The 22,500-nt window shown below is 40.9% G+C and overlaps 1 protein-coding gene and 1 long non-coding RNA gene across 10 annotated transcripts in view; both read left to right on the forward strand.

The window, feature by feature from the left end:
- LOC138977390 (uncharacterized) overlaps window positions 1-11,182 on the forward strand; it is a 108,123-nt gene extending 96,941 nt beyond the window's left edge. Inside the window, exon 2 of the long non-coding RNA XR_011459257.1 lies at window positions 10,778-11,182. This is a non-coding gene — a long non-coding RNA (uncharacterized lncRNA). The remainder of the gene's footprint in view (window positions 1-10,777) is intronic.
- A 7,536-nt stretch (window positions 11,183-18,718) lies between these two features.
- Window positions 18,719-22,500, forward strand: part of LOC138975567 (nuclear receptor corepressor 1-like) — an 84,731-nt gene continuing 80,949 nt past the window's right edge. For 6 of the 9 annotated variants that reach the window (XM_070348282.1, XM_070348283.1, XM_070348289.1 and 3 more), the window contains exons 1-2: window positions 19,039-19,639; window positions 20,291-20,457. In XM_070348282.1, the coding sequence (XP_070204383.1) occupies window positions 19,595-19,639; window positions 20,291-20,457 (212 nt within the window). In that variant the 5' untranslated portion in view covers window positions 19,039-19,594. Of the gene's footprint in view, window positions 19,640-20,290; window positions 20,458-22,500 lie in introns of all 9 variants that reach the window. The other 3 variants (XM_070348290.1, XM_070348285.1, XM_070348288.1) reach the window with 3 other exon arrangements.

A 22,500-nucleotide genomic window follows, 5' to 3' on the forward strand; every position in this document is an offset into this window, starting at 1 on the left:
CGATCTTTATGACATTTTACATGAGAGTTCCTGGGAATGATATCCCCGAAAGTTTTTTTCATTTTTTCGATAAATACTTTTGATGACGTCATATCCGGCTTTTTGTAAAAGTTGAGGCGGCACTGTCACACCCTCATTTTTTAATCAAATTGATTGACATTTTTGTAAAGCAATCTTCGACGAAGGCCGGGGTTTGGTATTGCATTTCAGCTTGGTGGCTTAAAAATTAATTAATGACTTTGGTCATTAAAAATCGAAATCTGAAAATTGTATTTTTTTTACATAAAACGATCCACATTTACGTTCATCTTATTCTACATCATTTCCTGATTCCAAAAACATATAAATATGTTATATTTGGATTAAAAACAAGCTCTAAAAATTAAAAATATAAAAATTATGATCAAAATTAGATTTCCGAAATCGATTTAAAAACATTTCATCTTATTCCTTGTCGGTTGCTGATTCCAAAATTATATAGATATGATATGTTTGGATTAAAAAACACGCTCAGAAAGTTAAAACGAAGAGAGGTACAGAAAAGCGTGCTATGCAGCACAGCGAAACCACTACCGCGCTGAACAGGCTCGTCAGTTTCACTCCGTTATGCACAAGCGGCGGACTACGGTCATTGTGAAAAAATGCAGTGCGTTCAGTTTCATTCTGTGAGTTCCACAGCTTGACTAAATGTAGTAATTTTGCCTTACGCGACTTGTTGTGTTTGAAGTTGGCTGCAATGATAGACGGGTACAGAAGTTGTTTGGAACAGTCCTGTCGACCGTCCGGGTGATGTTAGTGCATATTTCAACAAGGAAGGAAGAGAGACAAAGAACACGCTGTAGAGACGATGTGCATGAAACCAAGGATTAAAGATGCGTTGCTTCCCTTGTTGAACACGACCATTTTCACCAACACAGATCTGTCAAGGCTTCCACGTGAATTAAGATCATCCTCCCACTTGAACATATTCTGAAAATCAACAGCTTGGCTGCTACCTATAATGAGTGGGAAGTTTGGGTTACAAAACCCAAATATTAATTTTTTTATTATACATTACAGGCCTGAAAGTGGCGAGTAGAAATGTGTAACTGGCAAGTAGAAATGTACATCTACTCGCCAAATGCGAGTAAAGTTGCTGAAACAAAGTTTTGGTTTGGCTAGTAAAGTTTGCTTTCTGGCGAGTCAATTTTCAGAATCACTAGCCAAAGGCGAGTATACCATTTGTTGGACTTTCAGGGCTGCATTAGTATTTTTGTTGAAAGTCAAACCTTTGTCTATCTGCGAAATGAACTCAGCCAAGAATCCTACTCTGCGCGGGAAGCAGCCAGGCTGTGGATTGTTGGGCATTTATTTAAGTTGAAGGACGCTCTTAAACCATGTGAAAGCCTCAACAGATCTTCATGGTTAAACAAGACCGTTTTTCACGAAGATAAATGTACCTTTAGTTTAAAGGCCCAGTCTGCCTCAAATGGTCTACAGAACGATTTAAATCTTCTCACGAAAAAAAGCAGTTCTAACCTTATGGAACATATTTACAACACCGTTTATAATAGCATGAAATGACACCGTTCGTTTGAATGGCTATTTAGCTTGCGTAAACCACACGCCAGATTTCGTGGTTTATTTTACCCCTGAGCCATCGTGAACCCGTGTGATCCACTTTCCTTTTATTTCAAGGATTTAGTCGTCAGTTTGTGATTTCAATGCGACCCGCTGTATCTGCGATAGCACGTTATTGTGTGCCTCTGAATCTAAAACGCAACAAACGACTGCGAGTCACACGAACGTATCTGCGGCGGTTGGCTTCAACTGATGGTTTACGGGAAGCTGAGTGTGCCTAATAAGCACAGCCTTTTTTTGGTTGTTTGTGAAGTTCGCTGCAATGATAGATGCATGATAATCCACCAGGCGATAGGGGTGATTTCAGTGCACTTTTGAACAAGTCGCGTAAGGCGAAAATACAACATTTAGTCAAGCTCAGTCGAACTCACAGAATTAAAATGAACAAATTACATTTTTTCCGCAAGACCGTACACTCGCAGCATCGTCTGTCCACCGCTCGTGGCAAAGGCAGTGAAATTAACAATCCAGAAAAGCGCGGTAGCGGTTGCGCTGAGGAGGATAGCACGCTTTTCTATATCTCTATTCTTTTTAACTCTGTGAACGTGTTTTTAATCCAAACATATCATATCTATATGTTTTTGGAATCAGGAACCCACAAGGAATAAGATAAAATTGTTTTTAAATCGATTTCGGAAATTTAATTTTGATCATAATTTTTATATTTTTAATTTTCAGATCTTGTTTTTAATCCAAATATATGTTTTTGGAGTCAGAAAATGACGAAGAATAAGATGAAATTGTTTTTGGATCGTTTAATAAAAAAATAATTTAATTACAAGTTTCCGATTTTTAATGACCAAACTCACTCATTAGTTTTTAAGCCACCAAGCTGAAATGCAATACCAAACCCCGGCCTTCGTCGAAGATTGCTTTGCCAAAATTTCAATCAATTTAATTGAAAAATGAGGGTGTGACAGTGCCGCCTCAACTTTTACAAAAAGCCGGATATGACGTCATCAAAAGTATTTATCGAAAAAAATTAAAAAAACGTCCGGGGATATCATTCCCATGAACTCTCATGTAAAGTTTCATGAAGATCGGTGAATCGCTCTACACACACACACACACACACAGACACAGAATACACACACACACACACACACACACATACACCACGACCCTCGTCTCGATTCCCCCTCTATGTTAAAACATTTAGTCAAAACTTGACTAAATGTAAAAAGGAAGTTGGTTCGCTTGTGATGTTGAGAGTGTAAATGACACTGTGGACAGTGCAAACGGGCCAGCTAGGCTATAAATGTTAGAGTGTTCTTTTTGAGATTTCATTGTTGCTGTCATTATTTTCCCGGTGCAAGTTTCCAACCAAGAGGGACACTTCCGTGATGTCTGAAAATATGGATATGTCTATCATTGTTCCTACATTTAGTCTGTATTAGACTGAATATTTTACTGCGTCTCTCTCTCTCTCTCTCTCTCTCTCTCTCTCTCTCTCTCTCTCTCTCTCTCTCTCTCTCCCTCCCTCTCTCTCTCTCTCTCTCTCTCTCTCTCCCTCTCTCTCTCTCTCTCTCTCTCTCTCTCTCTCCCTCTCTCTCTCTCTCTCTCTCTCTCCCTCTCTCTCTCTCTCTCTCTCTCTCTCCCTCTCTCTCTCTCTCTCTCTCTCTCTCTCTCTCCCTCTCTCTCTCTCTCTCTCTCTCTCCCTCTCAGTCTCTCTCTGTCTCGCTCTCTCTCTCCCTCTCGCTCTCTCTCTCTCTCTCTCCCTCTCTCTCTCTCTCTCTCTCTCTCTCTCTCCCTCTCTCTCTCTCTCTCTCTCTCTCCCTCTCTCTCTCTCTCTCTCTCTCCCTCTCTCTCTCTCTCTCCCTCTCTCTCTCTCTCTCTCTCTCCCTCTCTCTCTCTCTCTCTCTCTCTCTCTCTCTCTCTCTCTCTCTCTCTCTTGTCGTGTGGCTTTATTTTTCCCATTCTTAATGCAGCATTAGTTTACTCAGTAGGTAAGTAAGTACTGTTTTCTCTCCACATCGTCTCCATCTTCTTATTCTTCTTCTTTCTAACTTCGTTCATTTTGCAGTGGTTGTGTCAGAAGTTATGAGAAGTGCATGCCTTTCTAAATACTTTCTACTTTCTGTCCAGTTCTTGTTTTCTTACCCCTAACTTTGGCTAAGAGGAGACGCCATCCCGACACCGAACTTCAACGTAGACTCTTCCCTTCTTGTTCACAATTTCATGTTGCCGTTGGAATTTAATTTGTCTAATCTTGGCGGTGTTAATGAAGTCTTGTTTAAGGGGCTGACTTGTAAGTCACACTCACTCAACTCGGGAAGAAGAGTGTGGGTTGGTTACGGGAGAGGATACGTGTATGTGTGTAGTGCGTGTCTTTCCAGCCCTAAGCTTAATCAGTGAGGTCATGCACTTGGTAATTGAAATGACGTCATCACTGGTTTCTCCGGGTCATTTGAGTCTCTTGAACTTTTTTTTCTTGGTCGAGCTTTAATGAGAGCGTGGGTTTTTTTTTTGCGCACTGTCCTCCTCCACCACCACCTCCTCCTCCTCCTCCTCCTCCTCCTCCTCCTTCGTCTGGTATTTGCTGTGTCTCCAATGAAGTATTTGAAGGTATTAGATAGGTTTCAGTTGGTTCTTGTGTTCATCAGAACTCAATGGTCACAAACAATGTCTCATTAAAAGTGCATGGCTTTGGCGAAGTTTTAGGTTGATTATTATCGAAGTTTGCGAACAACATGCACTAATTACTTGCAATTATGATGTGATAGTCTTTTTGAAGTTTATTGACAGTCGAAAACGTCTGTCTGTCTGTCTGTCTCTCTGTCTGTCTGTCTTTGTCTGTTTGCCTGTCTGTCACACACACACACACACGCACGCACGCACGCACGCACACACACATACACGCACACACACATACACGCACACACACACACACACACACACAGGCACATCCATATCCTCCCTACCTCCAAAATCTTCTCCCTCCAGTTCATGACCTGCAGAGACACCCCCCTCCCCTCTCACCCTCCCCCCCCCCCCCCCCCCCAACCCTCATACCCCATACCAACGAGGAGACAGCAGTCACTCACAATACTGGTAGAGTGAAGGATTGTGTGACAGGGATGACCACTTTGGTGTGGTCCTTGTTTGACCCCGCCGTTTGTTCTATGGCCCGAGATGTGTTCTGGGGTTATAAGAGTGTAGCACTTTTTGTCACAGGCGTCTGGCTTTCATGGTCAGTCGTGGGCAGGTATGCAGTACTTGACTGATTGGTAGGCTGGTTGGCTGGCTGTTGATTTTTCATGTCCCTTCAACTAGTATTTGGCTAGCTATTCGGAGCCGATCCAATTGTGTTTCTTATTACATGGTGGGGGGGGGGGGGGGGGCACTTTGAATCGAAAGTGAATGTGATGGGCGCAAAGCGCCCGAATTTGCTAGGGGGGTCCGGGGGCATGCCCCCCCGGAAAAAAAATTGGCCCAAAGAAGCAAAATGGTGCCATCTGGTGCCATTTGAACTCAGAAATGGTCATAGAATCAGCATAGAAAAATCTTTTTTTTCTTCTTCTTTTTTTTTCTTTTTTTTCGGGGGGGGGGGGGGGGCACATGCCCCCTGTGCCCCCGCCCCTGTGGTGGTCTCTGTGTTTGAAACTATTGACATTTAGGTTTATTTAGTGAAATGAAGAAGATTCCAAAAAGTTCGTGTCATTTCACTGTACTGGTATTCGCTGGGGCACGTGAACACAGGAACATATCTCTGACAGGAACTTACTTTGTTTTGTTCCACAGGCTAAGGCTGTCGCCGCACTGCTAGCCCCTTAAACAATCCCATTCAGAGAGTTGTAACAGTTCAAAGTCCTATCTTCTACACTGCGACATTAGGAATTACCTTGAAAATTGATATTGTTGAAAATGAATATTGTGAATACTGCGCTGGCGGATACAATGAAATCGTGGGCTGCATGTCACGTAACAGTCCATCTCCTATTTCCGCCAACAGCTCGCAATATGGAAATTAAGGTACTAGCGAATGGGGGTTCTCGTTTCAAGGACAGTTGGGAGGAGGAGGAGAAGGAGGAGGAGCGGAGACGAAACAGCAACCCCGATGTTTTGGCAGCACATACTGTACATGTATGATACTTATCATAATGTTATACATTCATGTACTACTTACCGCCACTAAGCGTACCGGTTCTTCCATAGGAGTACCGACAGCACAGTGATAAACTAACAACGCTGACGCAGAACTTTTTGACACACACACGCACGCACGCACCCACTCACAGTTAACCGACATCTCTCTCTCTCTCTCTCTCTCTCTCTCTCTCTCTCTCTCTTTGTGTGTGTTGTGTGTGTGTGTGTGTCTCTCTCTCTTTCTCTCTCTCTCTTTCTCTCTCTCTCTCTCTCTCTCTCTCTCTCTGCCCCCGCCCCTCTCCTGCCCCCCCCTCTCTCTCTCTCTCTCTCTCTGCCCCCGCCCCTCTCCTGCCCCCCCCTCTCTCTCTCTCTCTCTCTCTCTCTCTCTCTCTCTGCCCCCGCCCCTCTCCTGCCCCCCCTCTCTGTCTCTGTGCCCCCGCCCTCTATCTGCCCAGCCCTGTCCCTCGCAATTATTGCTTATACACCGACTAAGCGTACGTGTATACAGTCATAAGACCGAACGAGTTTGCCAGTGAACTGGCGTGAACCGTGTGGCGGCCGATTTACGGGTTTTCTTGCACTCGCGCCGTGTGACAGAGAACTCGAGTAAACCTCTTTCTGCCTTCCCTCCACTGTTTTTGTGCCCTTGTTCAAGTGCTTTACTTATTCGCTGGTCATTTCGTCAATGAGCTTCTTGCGTTTGAGGATAGGAAAATAGGATCGTCACGTCTTGAGATGTCGTTGTGAATTGCTTGTGGGTGGATGTTGGCAAGTGCTTGCGGGTGGATTTCAATTTTAATGCTTCTGGATCATGCCGCAGGATTCATGAGTGAGAATGATTATGTGGATAGGATCGTTAATGACTCATGTCGTTTTGTGGATTACAGAGGTGGATTTCACGATGAATCATCAAAATGGTTATGGATGTCGCAGGATTCATGAGTGAGAATAGGGATGTCGTCAGGATTGTTAATGACTGCTGTCGTTTTGTGGATTGGTGTGATCGATTTCACGATGAATGCTTGTGGATGTCGTAGGATTCATGAGTGAGAATAGGGATCTCGTTAGGATTGTTAATGACTGCTGTCGTTTTGTGGATTGGTGTGGTGGATTTCACGATGAATCATCAAACATTATTATGGTTGTCGCAGGATTCATGAGTGAGAATAGGGATGTCGTCAGGATTGTTAATGACTGATGTCGTTTTGTGGATTAATGTGGTGGATTTCACGATGAATGCTTGTGGATGTCGTAGGATTAGCAAATGAGAATAATGAAGTGGTTAGGATCGTTAATGACTGATGTCGTTCTGTGGATTGCTGTGATGTATTTCACGATAAATGCTTATGGATGTCGTAGGATTCATGTGAGTGAGGATGTGTTGGGATCGTGTGAGTGACCAATGTTGTGTTTCTGAATTGCTATGGTGGATTTTACGATGATTACTTTCAGATGTCATTGGACTTTTTCTGTGGGTGGATTTCACGATGGATGCGAGTGGGTGTTGTAGGATTAATGTCTTAAGTTGTGTGATTCTTTGGAGATGTTCTTTATTTTTTTATTATTATTATTTTTTTTTTTTATACAAGTAAAGAGAATTTACGATAAATGCATAGGATTTCTGTGGTTTTCACTGTAAATTGTTGTCTTCGTATTCATGGGTGCGGTTCACTGGTTGTGGTGGTTTGAGATGCCCGTTGATTGATAGCTTTAGTGGTATTCACGATGGACACAGGATTATTCAATCTTGTTAATTTCAGGCAGATGTCTTCAACTCAGCACGCACCCGTGGGATTTGTGAGTGAGGTTGTGAAGTGAGGATGTTTTGAAGATTGCGTTCTGTGGATCGCTGTGAATTTCAGAATGAAGACACGCTTATATGCAATTTATGATTGAGGTTGTGTTGTCAAGAAAGTTGGAAATATATTAAGGATTTCATGTTGACTTTATTATTGTCAAGTGAATATCGTCACTGGTAAAGAAAATTGCTCAACGTCAAATGCAGAAAAGCTCATGGAAAAGTTTAGCGTAGATGTCAAAGAGAGAGAAAAACAGAGAGAGAGAAACAGAGGGAGAGAGAAAGAAAGAAACAGAGAGAGAGAGAGAGGGGGGGGGTGGTGGGGGGGGGGGAGGAGGGGGAGCCAACTGGTTTTAATTCTGCAAGCCTCGTCAGTGGTATGACCCAAAGTTTTTGTTTCGTACAAAATGTGATGAGATTCTCACACCTCCGGGTATACGTTGGCAACAGAGATAACACAATCCGGTCTCGCCATTACAACGCTTCCAGGTTTCTTCTTCTTCTGCGTTCGATGGTAATGAGCGGGTAGAAAAACAGGTTGTTACCCACATACACTTTGCCTTCTCATAGAGGAGGAGAAGAAGACGCAAAATAAGACAGCGATGTTGTAATAATTGTGATTGTTTACTTTTTTGGTTGAAACTGTAAGATGCTAAATTCTTTGTGAGAGCATCACGTTTTGGAACAAAAGCTTTTTATTAAGTTAAAATGCGAACAAAAGTTGTCAATTTTTGAAAACAAAAAGTGAAACATGACTTAATCTGAATAATGGAATGATATTGAAATAGGTCTGCTCGCCTTGTTCTCTGCGTTTAAACGCTTTGTTTTCTCATTTGGCAACATTTTGTGATAACCTCGTTGTGTACTTCGGGCTTTTCACATGCATGTTGCAGCAGATTAATAAATGCCTTGGTTACATGTTACACACACCCGCCTCTCTCCCTCTACCCACTACTATGACGGCTTACTAGTGCCAAAACCTGGGGTTACCCATTATCACGTGATAATTACTAATTAACGCTGTCAGTTACTGTTTTCACTCGTTAGTTACTCATTTTCACGGGATAATTTGTAATTTTGACGGGAAAATTACTAATTTTTGAGTCACTTGAGAAAAAGTGACTCTATGTAATCGGTCAGTGTTAGTCTGTCCGGCCGGCCGGCCGGCCGTCCGTAGACACCACCTTAACGTTGGACTTTTCTCGGAAACTATCAAAGCGATCGGGCTCATATTTTGTTTAGTCGTGACCTCCAATGACCTCTACACTTTAACGATGGTTTCGTTGACCTTTGACCTTTTTCAAGGTCACAGGTCAGCGTCAAAGGAAAAATTAGACATTTTATATCTTTGACAAAGTTCATCGGATGTGATTGAAACTTTGTAGGATTATTCTTTACATCAAAGTATTTACATCTGTAGCCTTTTACGAACGTTATCAGAAAAACAAGGGAGATAACTAGCCTTTTCTGTTCGGCAACACACAACTTAACGTTGGGCTTTTCTCGGAAACTATAAAAGTGACCGGGCTCAAATTTTATGTGAACGTGACTCATTGTGTTGTGAATAGCAATTTCTTCCTGTCCATCTGATGCCTCATATAATATTCAGAACTGCGAAAGTGACTCGATCGAGCGTTTGCTCTTCTTGTTAGTTTTGGCACTAGCAATCCGTCAGGAAGTGAGCCTAAACTAAAAATGAGTAATTAACAGTAAAAATTAGTAATTTACACGTGAAAATGGTAATTTTCCATTGATAATTACAATTATGAGGTTTTGGCACTAGTAAGTCCTATTACGGCTTACTGATGCCAAAACCTGGGGTTACCCATTATCAAGTGGTAATTACTAATTAACGCTGTCAGTTACTGTTTTCACCTGTTAGTTACTCATTTTCACGGGAAAATTACTAATTTTTAGTTTTGGCAGTAGCAATCCGTCAGGAAGTAAGCTAAAACTAAAAATTAGTAATTAACAGGTGAAAGTTAGTAATTATTCCGGGAAAATTAGTAAAAAAAACCACGTGAAAATAGTAATTATCAAGGGAAAATTACTAATGTTCCCTTGATAATTACAATTATGAGGTTTTGGCACTAGTAAGCCGTCATACACTACCCCTCCCACATCTCTCCTCCCCATCACCCCCACCCCCTCCTCCGCCCCTCCCGCCTCAACAGCCCCAAGGTGTAAGCTTACCTGCGGCATGCAGGGTGAGCGAGTGTAATGAGTGAGGCCAGTTTCTCAATCAGTGCCTGTCTGTCTTTCCTGCCCCCGAAAAAAGATTGTAACGAATGGTTTTGCACGGCGGCTTACCTTGTTGCGCGTGACCGGACGCGACTCCTCCTGCGTGACTTCAAGCGTGACGGGTTGTGTTGGGGAGGGTGTGAGGGTTAGATGCATTCGTGCTGTTTTTGTGGGTGCATTTATAGGCATATGACGCTGTAAACACCCCCACCCGTCCTCCCTTGGCATCAATGTATCAAACGCCCTTCGCGTTGTATGGCCTTCTTGTTATGTTCCAACCAAAAGACAGGAATTATGCCAGGAGCTCCCATGAAGTTTGCCATTTGACCAATTAGTTGTACACCAGTAAGCCATTGGTTTGATCGTCACTTGACATAAGCCAACAAAAAGAATCGGTCATTTATATAATTTCAAAGCCGCGTCGGAAACAGTAGTACTATTTAGTAGTAGTAGTACTTCCCCATTGGCATTGCAAGAGAAATTTAAGTATTGCGCCCTCACGGCGAAGCCATTAGGAGAATCTGAATGTGATTGGCATTGCACTCAAGTTACACCTTTTATACATGAATCACTTCTTCTTCCTCGTTCGCTTCTTCAAATACCTGAAACTCTGAAATAACACCAATTACGAGGGCTATACGGGCTTTTTTGACTCACATGCGAAGCAAAAGTGAGTCTATGTACTCACCCGAGTCGTCCGTCCGTCCGTCCGTCCGTCCGTCCGGACGTCCGTCCGTCCGTCCGTCCGGAAAACTTTAACGTTGGATATTTCTTGGACACTATTCAGTCTATCAGTACCAAATTTGGTAAGATGGTGTATGATGACAAGGCCCCAAAAAACATACATAGCATCTTGACCTTGCTTCAAGGTCAAGGTCGCAGGGGCCATAAATGTTGCCTAAAAAACAGCTATTTTTCACATTTTTCCCATTTTCTCTGAAGTTTTTGAGATTCAATACCTCACCTATATATGATATATAGGGCAAAGTAAGCCCCATCTTTTGATACCAGTTTGGTTTACCTTGCTTCAAGGTCAAGGTCACAGGAGCTCTTCAAAGTTGGATTGTATACATATTTTGAAGTGACCTTGACCCTGAACTATGGAAGATAACTGTTTCAAACTTAAAAATTATGTGGGGCACATGTTATGCTTTCATCATGAGACACATTTGGTCACATATGATCAAGGTCAAGGTCACTTTGACCCTTATGAAATGTGACCAAAATAAGGTAGTGAACCACTAAAAGTGACCATATCTCATGGTAGAAAGAGCCAATAAGCACCATTGTACTTCCTATGTCTTGAATTAACAGCTTTGTGTTGCATGACCTTGGATGACCTTGACCTTGGGTCAAGGTCACATGTATTTTGGTAGGAAAATGTGTAAAGCATGTGAGTCGTATGGGCTTTGCCCTTCTTGTTTTAATTATAAATTGCTACATAGCTGCGTAGTGCATACGTCAGTGTCTCCACTGCTTCGAATTATTGGCAAGCTTACGTTATTAGATATTGCACCACAAGTTAGGAAATGAAAAAATGAAGGGGCTGGGTGGATGGAGGTGCAGAAAATAATGAGGCGTATCTCCTGAATAGGTTTTAACTCCGCCCCGTAAGGCGTAATTATTCAAAATTTAACGGTATGCATGCATCTTCTTTCTCTTCAACTTCTACCTCGTCTACTCCCCCCGCCCCGAATCGGACGGAGGGTTTCTGGGACTTATGTTTTGTTTAATATGTATTGTTATTATCCAACATGTTACCTTTCTACCTGTTTTTCCTTTGTGTGTGTGTATGTGTGTATGTGTGTTTGTGTGTGTTTTGATGCGAGGAGTCAAAAGGTCCCATGTAGCCTACTTTGACGCACCACGGTGTAATACCCTCCCTCCCCCCTCTTTCTGTTCATTTTGTGGTTTGATCGTCTTCTTACACTCTGGAGTAGAGTGTTCATCGGTAACACAGGCATGCTGTATGCCTTCGTTGCAAACGGATCTTGCAATATCTCTGACGCCTGCCTGGTCGATATTTGAACTCGGCGTTAAATTCTGTACTTTGAGAAGGAAAAGACATAAACCATGACGCATTCAAATATATCTGAGCAAAAGGAAGGAGGATTGGTCGAATGATTATGCGATATGAGCGTCGGTCCAATGATTTTGCGTTATGAGGGTCGGTGCAATGATTTGGTGTTTAATGCCCCCCGCGGGTTAGAGGGAAGAATTTACCCGATGCTCCCCAGCATGTAGTAAGAGGCGACTAACGGATTCTGTTTCTCCTTTTACCCTTGTTAAGTGTTTCTTGTATAGAATATAGTCAATGTTTGTACAGATTTTAGTCAAGCAGTATGTAAGAAATGTTAAGTCCTTTGCACTGAAAACTTGCATTCTCCCAGTAAGGTCATATATTGTACTACGTTGCAAGCCCCTGGAGCAATTTTTTGATTAGTGCTTTTGTGAACAAGAAACAATTAACAAGTGGCTCTATCCCATCTCCCCCCTTTCCCCGTCGCGATATAACCTTGAACGGTTGAAAACGACGTTAAACACCAAATAAAGAAAGAAAGGTGTTTAATGAAAATCGGTGCAGCAATTTTGCAATATATGAACGTCGAACCAGCGAGCGGGTGGGTGGTGGTGGTGCTTTTAATTCGCATACAACTTGCAGTGGTTGTGTTAGAAGTTATGAGAAGTGCATGCCTTTGATCTGGCGTCACTGGATTGTAACGGGGCCTTGCAACTTCACGTTAACGGTGCATAGCCACTCATTTCGCTCAATCTCGGTCTTTGAAGCCCTTCCCGTTGTCTCTTTCTGGGACACTGCTGACAGCCTTCTGATTCTCTTGAGCGCATGCCAAGATGAAGGCTCGCCGAAGTGAAGGTGCGTGCGTTTGTGTGTGCGTGCATGTGTACGCGCTGGCACGCATATACTTTCGCACGCACACAAACACATACACACACACACACACACACACACACACACACACACACACACACACACTCTCTCTCTCTCTCTCTGTCATTCTCTCTCCCTGTCATTCTCTCTCCCAATGTCTCTCAAGCGCGCACGCACACACACACACACACACATATCTTTTATCTCCTCCACCCATCCGGACCCTCCACCCATTTCCCACCCGCCCCTCACTCACACCGTCTCACTTAGCAGTAGCACACACATTTCTCTCTCCATGCATGTTGATGAAAAAGTGTGTCGCTTTGACAGGCTGTATAAATTGCACCAATAAGACAACAGCTGGTGGGAGGTTGAGATAGAGTCGCCAAGTTCTGTCGAGGTTTTGGAATCGGATTGCTTCGTTCGGAAAAGTGTGATGTGCAATTGCCGGTAACGCTTATTGCGTCGAAGTGGTCGCTTCAAATAACGTTTTTGGCTGATGCAGCGAAAGTGGTGTTATGGTGCCGTTGGTTTGAAGGTTTTCAAGGATTTACAGAAAAGTCTTTTGAGTGGTCGATTTTGTTCATTTATATATATTTTATTTTATTTTTTTATAGTTGATTTGTTTTGAAGTGCCGTTTTATGAATGTCTTAAAGATTACCTAGCGTTTGTGCATTTGTGAGAAAATCTGGCGTTTTCCAAATTATGAGATTGGTAGCTTCTTTGGAATATGGTAAATGTGCACGGATGCGTTACTTTTTGTTTTTTAATGTATTTAATTTTTTTTATTTTTTTATTCGGATACGAAATGTTGCAGTGAAATAAAAAGTTTAATTCAGCCTGGACTTTGTGCAGGATTTCAATGCTTCTGACTTTGTCGATTCTCCTCTGAATTTAGTGTTGTCGGTCGTAAGTCAGAGCGTGGTAGACGTATTGATTGAATTTACTTTTTTGTTTGTATCTTTACTTTATTGGTTAGAAAAGTTAAGACGGAGTGGTGTATCATGTCCAAAGCTTGGCTGTGCCATATTGTGAGTTCTGGTTGTCATCAGACAAGAGATATCAAGGATGTTTCTTTATTTCCTTCAAATAGACCGCATGGGGGAGATGACAACCAAGAGGCGTGTTAATCAGATATTTTTATTTTATTTTTAATTTTATTTTTTTATTGCGATTGGGTGGGGTCAGTTTTGATGGGTGCAAGCTTATTGCATTTCCTCACCTCATTCTGAAATTTGATTGGCTGATGACGTCAGGACGGAAAATGGAGAGAGGGGGTGTGAGTGGATCGGCTGAATCTTTACTTTACTTTACTTTATTTGGTGTTTAACGTCGTTTTCAACCACGAAGGTTATATCGCGACGGGGAAAGGGGGGAGATGGGATAGATCAGCTTGTCAATTGTTTCTTTTGTTTTTTGTTTTTTTTTTTTTTTTTTTTTTAATTCTCTTTTGGTGAATTTTTTTTTTTTTTTTTTTACATACAATGATACATATAATTCTGCACATTACAGGACATCACTTAACCAAAAGGACAGATCCATATAACCGAAAAACACTTGAACAATTACAACATACATGGGGTGGGAGGATGGGTGGGGGGGGGGGGGGGTGTTCAGAGCTTGGTGGTCGCAGTATCAGAAGGTTTTGAAAAAAACCAAAAAAAATATATATATATATATATATATAAAAGGGTTACATCAAAATATGCATATACAGGCGCCAATCCTTGTAAAATTTATCTACTGTATTATTTACAACTGCGTTATACTTTTCACAAATAAATCTTTGCTTCAAATTTCTACTAAACGTCTGAAAATGAGGGGTCTTTTTGTTCATTTTGGAAATATATACATGGTGTTTGGCACAGATTACTAACACATCAAAAGCTTTATCGGTGACAACATTGTTCGCAACTCCAAGAAGAACCAGTTCTTTAGACAGTTTTAAATTGTCACAATGGGTGCAGTTCGCCTTTAGCCAATTTACAAATTCTATCCAAAAAGTCTGCACTTTATCACACTCCCAAAACATATGTAAAAGGGTTTCTTCATTTCTACCACAAAATGTACACAATGACGTATCCACAATTTTTCGCAAAAATAGAAACCGTTCTGTGGGCAAAATTCTGTACAATAGTCGGTACTGGAACCATCTCAGACAAGTGTCTTTTGTTGTTTTAAAAACATGTTGAAAAATAGCCTTCTTATCTAACAAACAGTCTAAGGATTCAGACCATTTTTGGATACATTTTGGGACCGTAACATGTTCATTCAGCTTTTTGTAAATAAGTTGTGTCTTACCTTTACAAATACATTTCCACACATTGGGCTCTGTCATAATAAAATGTTTATCAAATTCTAAGCCGATTTTTCTCTGATATTTTTTAACAGCCTGGATTACACCTTGGTACAATACAAAATCTCCTCGCACATTTGGATATTTAATTTTAAATGCATTATAGGATAAGTATCCATTTTGTCCCAAAATATGACCAATCTGAGCAATTCCATTGTCGATCCAGTTTTGAATGTACACTGTCTTTTTATCTCTGCGAATATTAACATTATAATGTAAACATTCTGATACAAAATCGTTAAAGGTTGTAGGGTCACATTTTCCGTGTAGTTTCTTATAATGTTTAAAAACATCGGTCCAAAACGGGTTTTCTATTCTCTGCATCAAAACATTTGCAAATTCCTCTCCTTTCGTATTAATTGTTATAACAGATGGACATGCTTTAGCCAATAATCTTGACATTAATCCAGTAAGACCAACAACTCTTTTTAACCAAACAATTTTTAGAGATGACAGAAAACTTTTCACGTCAACCATCTTTAATCCTCCATCTTCATAGGATTGGGTGACCGTAGTTCTTTTAATTTTATCTCTTTTTCCATCCCAAAGAAATTTGAAAAAAATATTATTTAACTCCATCATAAACTGTTCGTCTGGATCAGGTAAATTCGTAAACAAATGTGTCAATTTGGAAATAGCCAAGGTTTTTAGGACTGTTATTTTACCAAAAGGTGTCAGGTTCCTTCTGGTCCATGAATTCAGAAGTTTTTGAATTTCCTTTAACTTATTTTTATAGTTAAGAAAAACAACCTCGGATACATTTACTGAGAAAATAACACCAAGTGCTTTAAAGTTATCCGGGTTCCAGGTAAAATTCATATCAGGCAAAAATCTTCTTTTGCAAAACTTTAAAGGTCCTAACCAAACTACATTTGTTTTATCATAATTCATTCTCAGACCTGATAGTGATGCAAAAAATTGTAACACTTTTATACTTTCGCAAAATGATTGCTCTGTACCATCAAGAAATAGACTGGTATCATCGGCGAATTGTGACAATAAAATATTTTCGCCAAGAATATTCATACCACAAATCTTTTTGTTCTGGCGTACCATAAGAGACAATATTTCGGCACAAATCAAGAATAAATAAGGTGACAGCGGATCCCCTTGCCGGGTGCCTCGACCTACGTTAAACCATGCTGAATACCGACCATTAACTGAAACACAGGACTTAATTTTGCAATAAAAAGTATAAATCCATCGTTTCATGTCATTTCCAAAGTTGAATTTGCTCAAAGATTTTTCAATAAATGACCAGGCAACACTGTCGAAAGCCTTTTCAAAGTCGACCATCAAAAGTAGGCCAGGTATATTATGTTTATTTGAGTAGAACAGGGTATCATATATTAATCTGACGTTTTCACCAATATATCTTCCCTTCAAGAAGCCTTTTTGATCATCATGAATCAAATTTGGCAAAACACGTTTAAACCGTTCTGCAATGCACGTTGATGCAACCTTATAAACCGTATTTAGCAGAGTAAGTGGTCTCCAATTTTTCAAAAGTGTTTTATTTTTTCCCTCCTTTGGAATACATACTATAACGCCCTGTCTCTGAGTCACTGACATTTCTCCTTTCTCAAATCCACAATTTATAGACCGTAACATAAACTTTCCTAAGTCGGAATAGAAAAACTTGAAGAATTCCGCAGTGTACCCATCTGATCCTGGGCTTTTGTCGTTGTTTAATTTTTTAACAGCTTTGAGTAGCTCACATTGAGTAAGTCTACCTTCTAATTGTTTACTCTCATCATCTGTTAATACAGGATGAGCAAGGTTTTCATCAATCTCTTGATTTACCAGTTCGGCTTCTCTTGAAGTATATAACTCCTCATAAAAAGTCTGTGCTTCTTTAACAATCAAGGCATTATCATGAATAACTTCACCATCTTCTTTCTGCAAAAAACACATGGACTTCTGGACAAACTGTCTTTTCTCCAAATTACAAAAATATTTTGTATTTTTTTCCCCTTCTCCAATCCACTTAGCACGGGATCTAATTATCATACCATCCACTTTTTTCTGTCTTATTTGACTTAACTCCTGTCGTGTTTGCTCTAAAAGTTGTATATTATACTCTGTCAAATTGCTTTCCAAAGTGTATATTTGAGAAAGAAGATCTTTTTCTTTTCTGTTATTTTCCTTTTTTTTTATATGAGGAATATGAAATGCATTTACCTCTTATTTCCATCAATAACATCTCAAAAAACAACTGATCATCAATCAATAACTGTAAATCATCATCGTCAATCACATCAATATTATCCACATTATAAACAGGTAAAGCATATTGTATCTTTACATCAACAATAACCTTCTTCACTATATTTACAAATTCCATATCTGTCAACAGTGAATTATTAAACTTCCAAAAGGGTCTATCACGTTTAACAACATCAGTTCTAAAACTTACACCAACAATTGAGTGATCAGAATAATAACCTGGTGTAATATCAGCTTTCACAATCTCAAAACCTAACTGCTCTGACACAAGAAAATAATCAAGTCTGCTTCGCTGCGAACTATGGAACCGCCTCCATGTATACTGTCTCACATTAGCATGTAAGGATCTATATATGTCAATGAGATCATACTGCTCCATAAAATCGACAACTTTTCTCCTACTATTGACTTTATAAGATTTGGCCGGGTAGTTTGTATCAACATTGGGGTTTATAACAACATTCCAATCTCCTCCGATAATAATTAACTCATTATCCATCTGCACAATTGTCTCAAACAGTTTATCAAAAAAGGCAGGACAATCAGCATTACTTGGGCCATAAACATTTGCAAGGGTCAGACGTTTTTTCAAAAATTCAATATCAATCAAAACATACCTTCCGTCATCATCTTTGACAATATTATGAATCTTATAATCAAAATTATTTTTAAACAATACAGCAACACCTCTACTTGCAGAATCATTACCAGCAACAATACATTCATAGCCCCACTGTGACCTAATCAAATTTTCTTGGTGGCTTTTCCAGTGAGTTTCTTGTAGTAAGAAAACATTTCCATTCTGCTGTCTTAAAAAATCAAACACATCTTTCTTTTTCTTGAAGTCTCCAAGTCCATTTACATTAAAGGAACAAATTTTTAACTCTTCATGGACTACCATTGTGATCAAACACAAAAACCATTATACTTTTTCATCCAAATAACTATATTGATCAAGCGCAAGAAGTGTATTGTAGGCCTTCCTTTTGAAAGAAGGGGGCATGTGGTACAGCAAAAACAGGGTCTCACAAGCAAACAGGGAGGAAACATGGCAAAAGCATCAACTTGGGTGTCACAGTGTAGCTCCTGTAGGCATGCATTGTACAAAAGGAAGTCCTGACCACATTCAACACAAATACACGCATTACTTGAGTGGAGCATCAAGTAAAAACATCCGCATGGCTCGTATTGTGCTATCAACACTAACAGTGACTTCAACCAAATACATGCATGAAAGCAGCCATTTCTCACAACTCGAGCAGAAAAGCACAGCAACAGGTCGAGGTGGTAAAAGCGACAACACCAGGACCAGGAGTTTAAAAAAATTGTAAACATTGGGAGACAGCACACAAAAAACAGTAGTGACATACAACCAAACTCTGGACGATACGTCAGCGAACAAACAGAACCATTAATATTCGACACAGGCATGAGAATTATAGAACCATACATCCAGCATAGTGATGATAATAGACACAGCATAGAAACGCGACCACCAGCTCAACACACTAACAGGGGCACAAAAGCACGAATCAAAAATTTGCTCCAGGGGCTTGCAACGTAGTACAATATATTACCTTACTGGGAGAATGCAAGTTTCCAGTACAAAGGACTTAACATTTCTTACATACTGCTTGACTAAAATCTTCACAAAAATTGACTATATTCTATACAAGAAACACTTAACAAGGGTAAAAGGAGAAACAGAATCCGTTAGTCGCCTCTTACGACATGCTGGGGAGCATCGGGTAAATTCTTCCCCCTAACCCGCGGGGGGGATCGGCTGAATCAAACCTCGTGTAATAGACACTGTGCAGTGCAGTGGTGATTTTACGGAGAGAATGAAAGAAGTGTTGTGAGAAGGACTCTGATTTATTGGAAAAGTAAAGTGAACAAGCCGGAAAGATGAAAATGTGAACTAAATACAAACGTCAAAAATGCACGTGTTAAAAGCAAAGGTGAGAGAAGAGGCCAGAACAATTCACCAAGACACGTTTTTCAGGACCAGTGTTATATTCATCGGACACAAGTTGCACGTGAAGCAAAAGGATTCTATTCCTCGGATACAAGTTACACTTGAAACAAAAGAATAACATTGCTCAGATACAAGTTAAGCTTCAAGAAAAGGGTTCATGTTCTTTGGATACAGGTTTCATCAAGAAAAAAAAATCAACAACAAAATCACTTGGGAAGACAACGGATTGCGTACTTCGAACACAAGTTTCTCTGGACTGAAAAACAAAACAAAGGATTATACTCTTCGAATATTCAGTGCTGCTTGCAAATCGTGCGGAGATGCGTTGGAGAGTGTGTACGACAGGACGGAGGACAATAGGAAGCGGGGAGGGAGCTCTTCATTGCACACTCCGGACCTAGATGGGAAACTTCATGCGTAAAATCTGTGAAGCCAACCATGCCCTTGTACGAACATATTTGTCTTGTTTTGATGGGGGCGGTAGGGTGAATGCGAGAGAGAGAGAGAGAGAGAGAGAGAGAGAGAGAGAGAGAGAGAGAGAGAGAGAGAGAGAGAGAGAGAGAGAGAGAGAGATTGCGTGCGTGTGTCTTTGTCTGTGGTGAGAGATTGATTTAATGATTTTGATGTACTATATATCTTTATCTTGATTAAAGCCGTATTAACTAGAGGGGGGAGGGGAGGGGGGGGTGTCACACATTTGTTTACTTTCAGCTGGAGACTCTCTGCGTAAGGTTGAGCCGATCGGGACAGCTTTGCATATCAATCGCTGGTGTCCCTGATTCTGACTCCCCTCGGAATAAATACAAGTACATTGCCAGATTAATTTTCAGATTGCTCCACCTTTTTTGTCATCACCCTTTCATCTAAAGTCGGGTTAGACCCGGGAGCATGCCCATAATGGTTTTACCATGAGGGCGTAAAACAACACTTATCATCGTCACATTGCTTGTTCGTTTTGGAAAATTGTTTTGTTTGTTTATTCGTTTATTTGTTGTTGTTTTTGAATTCTCTGATGTGTCAGATTTTCTTGAGTTGAATTTTGTTGGTGTTTGATAGAAAAACGAATAATCAATTTGTTCTCCTCTTGTGTGTTGCAGCAGCAGACGGAGCATCGGAGAGAGTACTTGGACCAGCAGCAGCTCAGAGAGCGCGAGGCGCGCATGCGCGAGGCGGAGGTCCTGCAGGTCAAGCGTCGTCCCTCCCTGCTGTCGGCTGACCAGTACCCCCACTCCCATCCCTCTCACTCACAGCTCGACAGAGACAGGTCAGTGAAGTGAGACATGATTGTGTCTGTCTGTCTGTCTGTTTGTCTGGTCAAGAGTCGCCCCTTCCTGCTGTCGCGTCGCAAACCAATTAATACCACCACTTGCACCCGTAACACTCACACCTCGACAATGACAGACCAGTGAGTGTGTGTTTGTGTGTGCGTGTACGTGTGTGTGTGTACGTGTGTGTGTGTGAGAGCTCGACAGAGACAGGCCAGTGAGTTTGTGTTTGTGTGTGTGTGTGTGTGTGTGTGAGCTCGACAGAGACAGGCCAGTGAGTTTGTGTGTGTGTGTGTGTGTGTGTGTGTGTGTGTGTGTGTGTGTGTGTGAGAGCTCGACAGAGACAGGCCAGTGAGTGTGTGTTTGTGTGTGTGTGTGTGTGTGAGAGCTCGACAGAGACGGGCCAGTGAGTGTGTGTGTGTGTGTGAACAAGAACAAGAACAAATGTTTATTGTCCTCAAACCAAAAAGGTTATTGACACATTGCTATGAATTCTAAAGCATTCTGCGACAAACCTTCCGAGACATATTTGAACATCTTTGTCCATAAATATTTCACTTGGTTTATAATTAAGATAATCTACATCAATATTAGTCACGTCTTTTTTAAACTTTTCTCTACTTTCATGGAATTTTACGCATTCATCCAGAAGATGATATTCATCTTCAACAATGTTACATATCATACACAAACGATTTTCTCTTTGGATGTTATGATGTCTTCCAGTTTCTATTTTTAGATTGTGACTACTGGTTCTTAATCGACTTAAAGCTGTCCTGTGATTTCGATTTTCTATCATTGTCAGATATGACTGAATTTCATATGTATCACATATATTTGAATAGAATCTTAATCTTGCACTTCCTTTTGATTTAGCTTTATTCCAAAAACGTATGTATTCACTTTGTAATTTCATTTGTATGGCAAATTGTAACTTTCTCGTATCAAAAGTAGATTGATTTTGCCAAACATGATTAAAGCCAAGTCTTGAAAGTGAACTTTTAATGTGTGTGTGTGTGTGTGTGTGTGTGTGTGAGCTCGACAGAGACAGGCCAGTGAGTGTGTGTTTGTGTGTGTGTGTGTGTGAGCTCGACAGAGACAGGCCAGTGAGTGTGTGTTCGTGTGTATGTGTGTGTGTGTGCTGTGTGTGTGTGTTATTACTTATATGGCCAAGGGGGATGGGTGTTGCTATATACGGGGTATATAGGTTTCACTTTGTCTGTCTGTCTCTTAAGACTTTTTTCATTCAAAAGCTTACAAATATCTACGGTGGCGTACATGACCGCTCGCAAAAGAAGGGAGGCAGGCACCGTTTAAACCCCATGCTTTGAAGTTACGTTGTTCTCTTTTGCTGATAGATGCAGAATGTCTGAGTCACATACTATCAAATCACTGTTATCGGCCGCATTTGTCACAGTCAAGAAGAGGAAACTCTTACTGCAACTACGTGAGCATGTACATGTACAGAAATTCTTTCTTCTTTTTCTTCTTCTTCGTTCATGGGCTTAGACTCCCACGTTCACTCATGTTTTTAGCACGAGAGGATTTTTACGTGAATGACCGTTTTTACCCCGCCATTCAGGCAGCATACGCCGATTTCGGGGGAGGCATGCTGGGTATGTTCGTGTTTCTGTAACCCACCGAACTCTGACATGGATTACAGGTTCTTTTCCGTGCGCACTTGATCTTGTGCTTGCGTGTACTAGCAGGTCTGCACATAATTTGACCTGGGAGATCGGAAAAATCTCCACTCCACCAGGCGGCAGCGACCGGGATTCGAACTCACGACCTCCCGATAAGGAGGGCGACGTCTTACCACCACGCCACTGCGCCCGTCTAAATATTCTTTCAATACTACAGACAAATCAGTAACTTTATTGAAATCATTTTTGCGTGATATTGTAGTCAGTTCATAGAAGTTGTGTCCCCAGTTCACAGCTTTCCATTGAGATCGTCTGTTTCTTCACACCACGTGATCAATGTTAGCCACCCCGTTTTCCAATGACAAACTGCATCCTCATTGCCATATTGTTCATTACATT

This window comes from Littorina saxatilis, linkage group LG9 (genome assembly GCF_037325665.1).
Source record: "Littorina saxatilis isolate snail1 linkage group LG9, US_GU_Lsax_2.0, whole genome shotgun sequence".
Lineage (NCBI taxonomy): Eukaryota > Metazoa > Mollusca > Gastropoda > Littorinimorpha > Littorinidae > Littorina > Littorina saxatilis.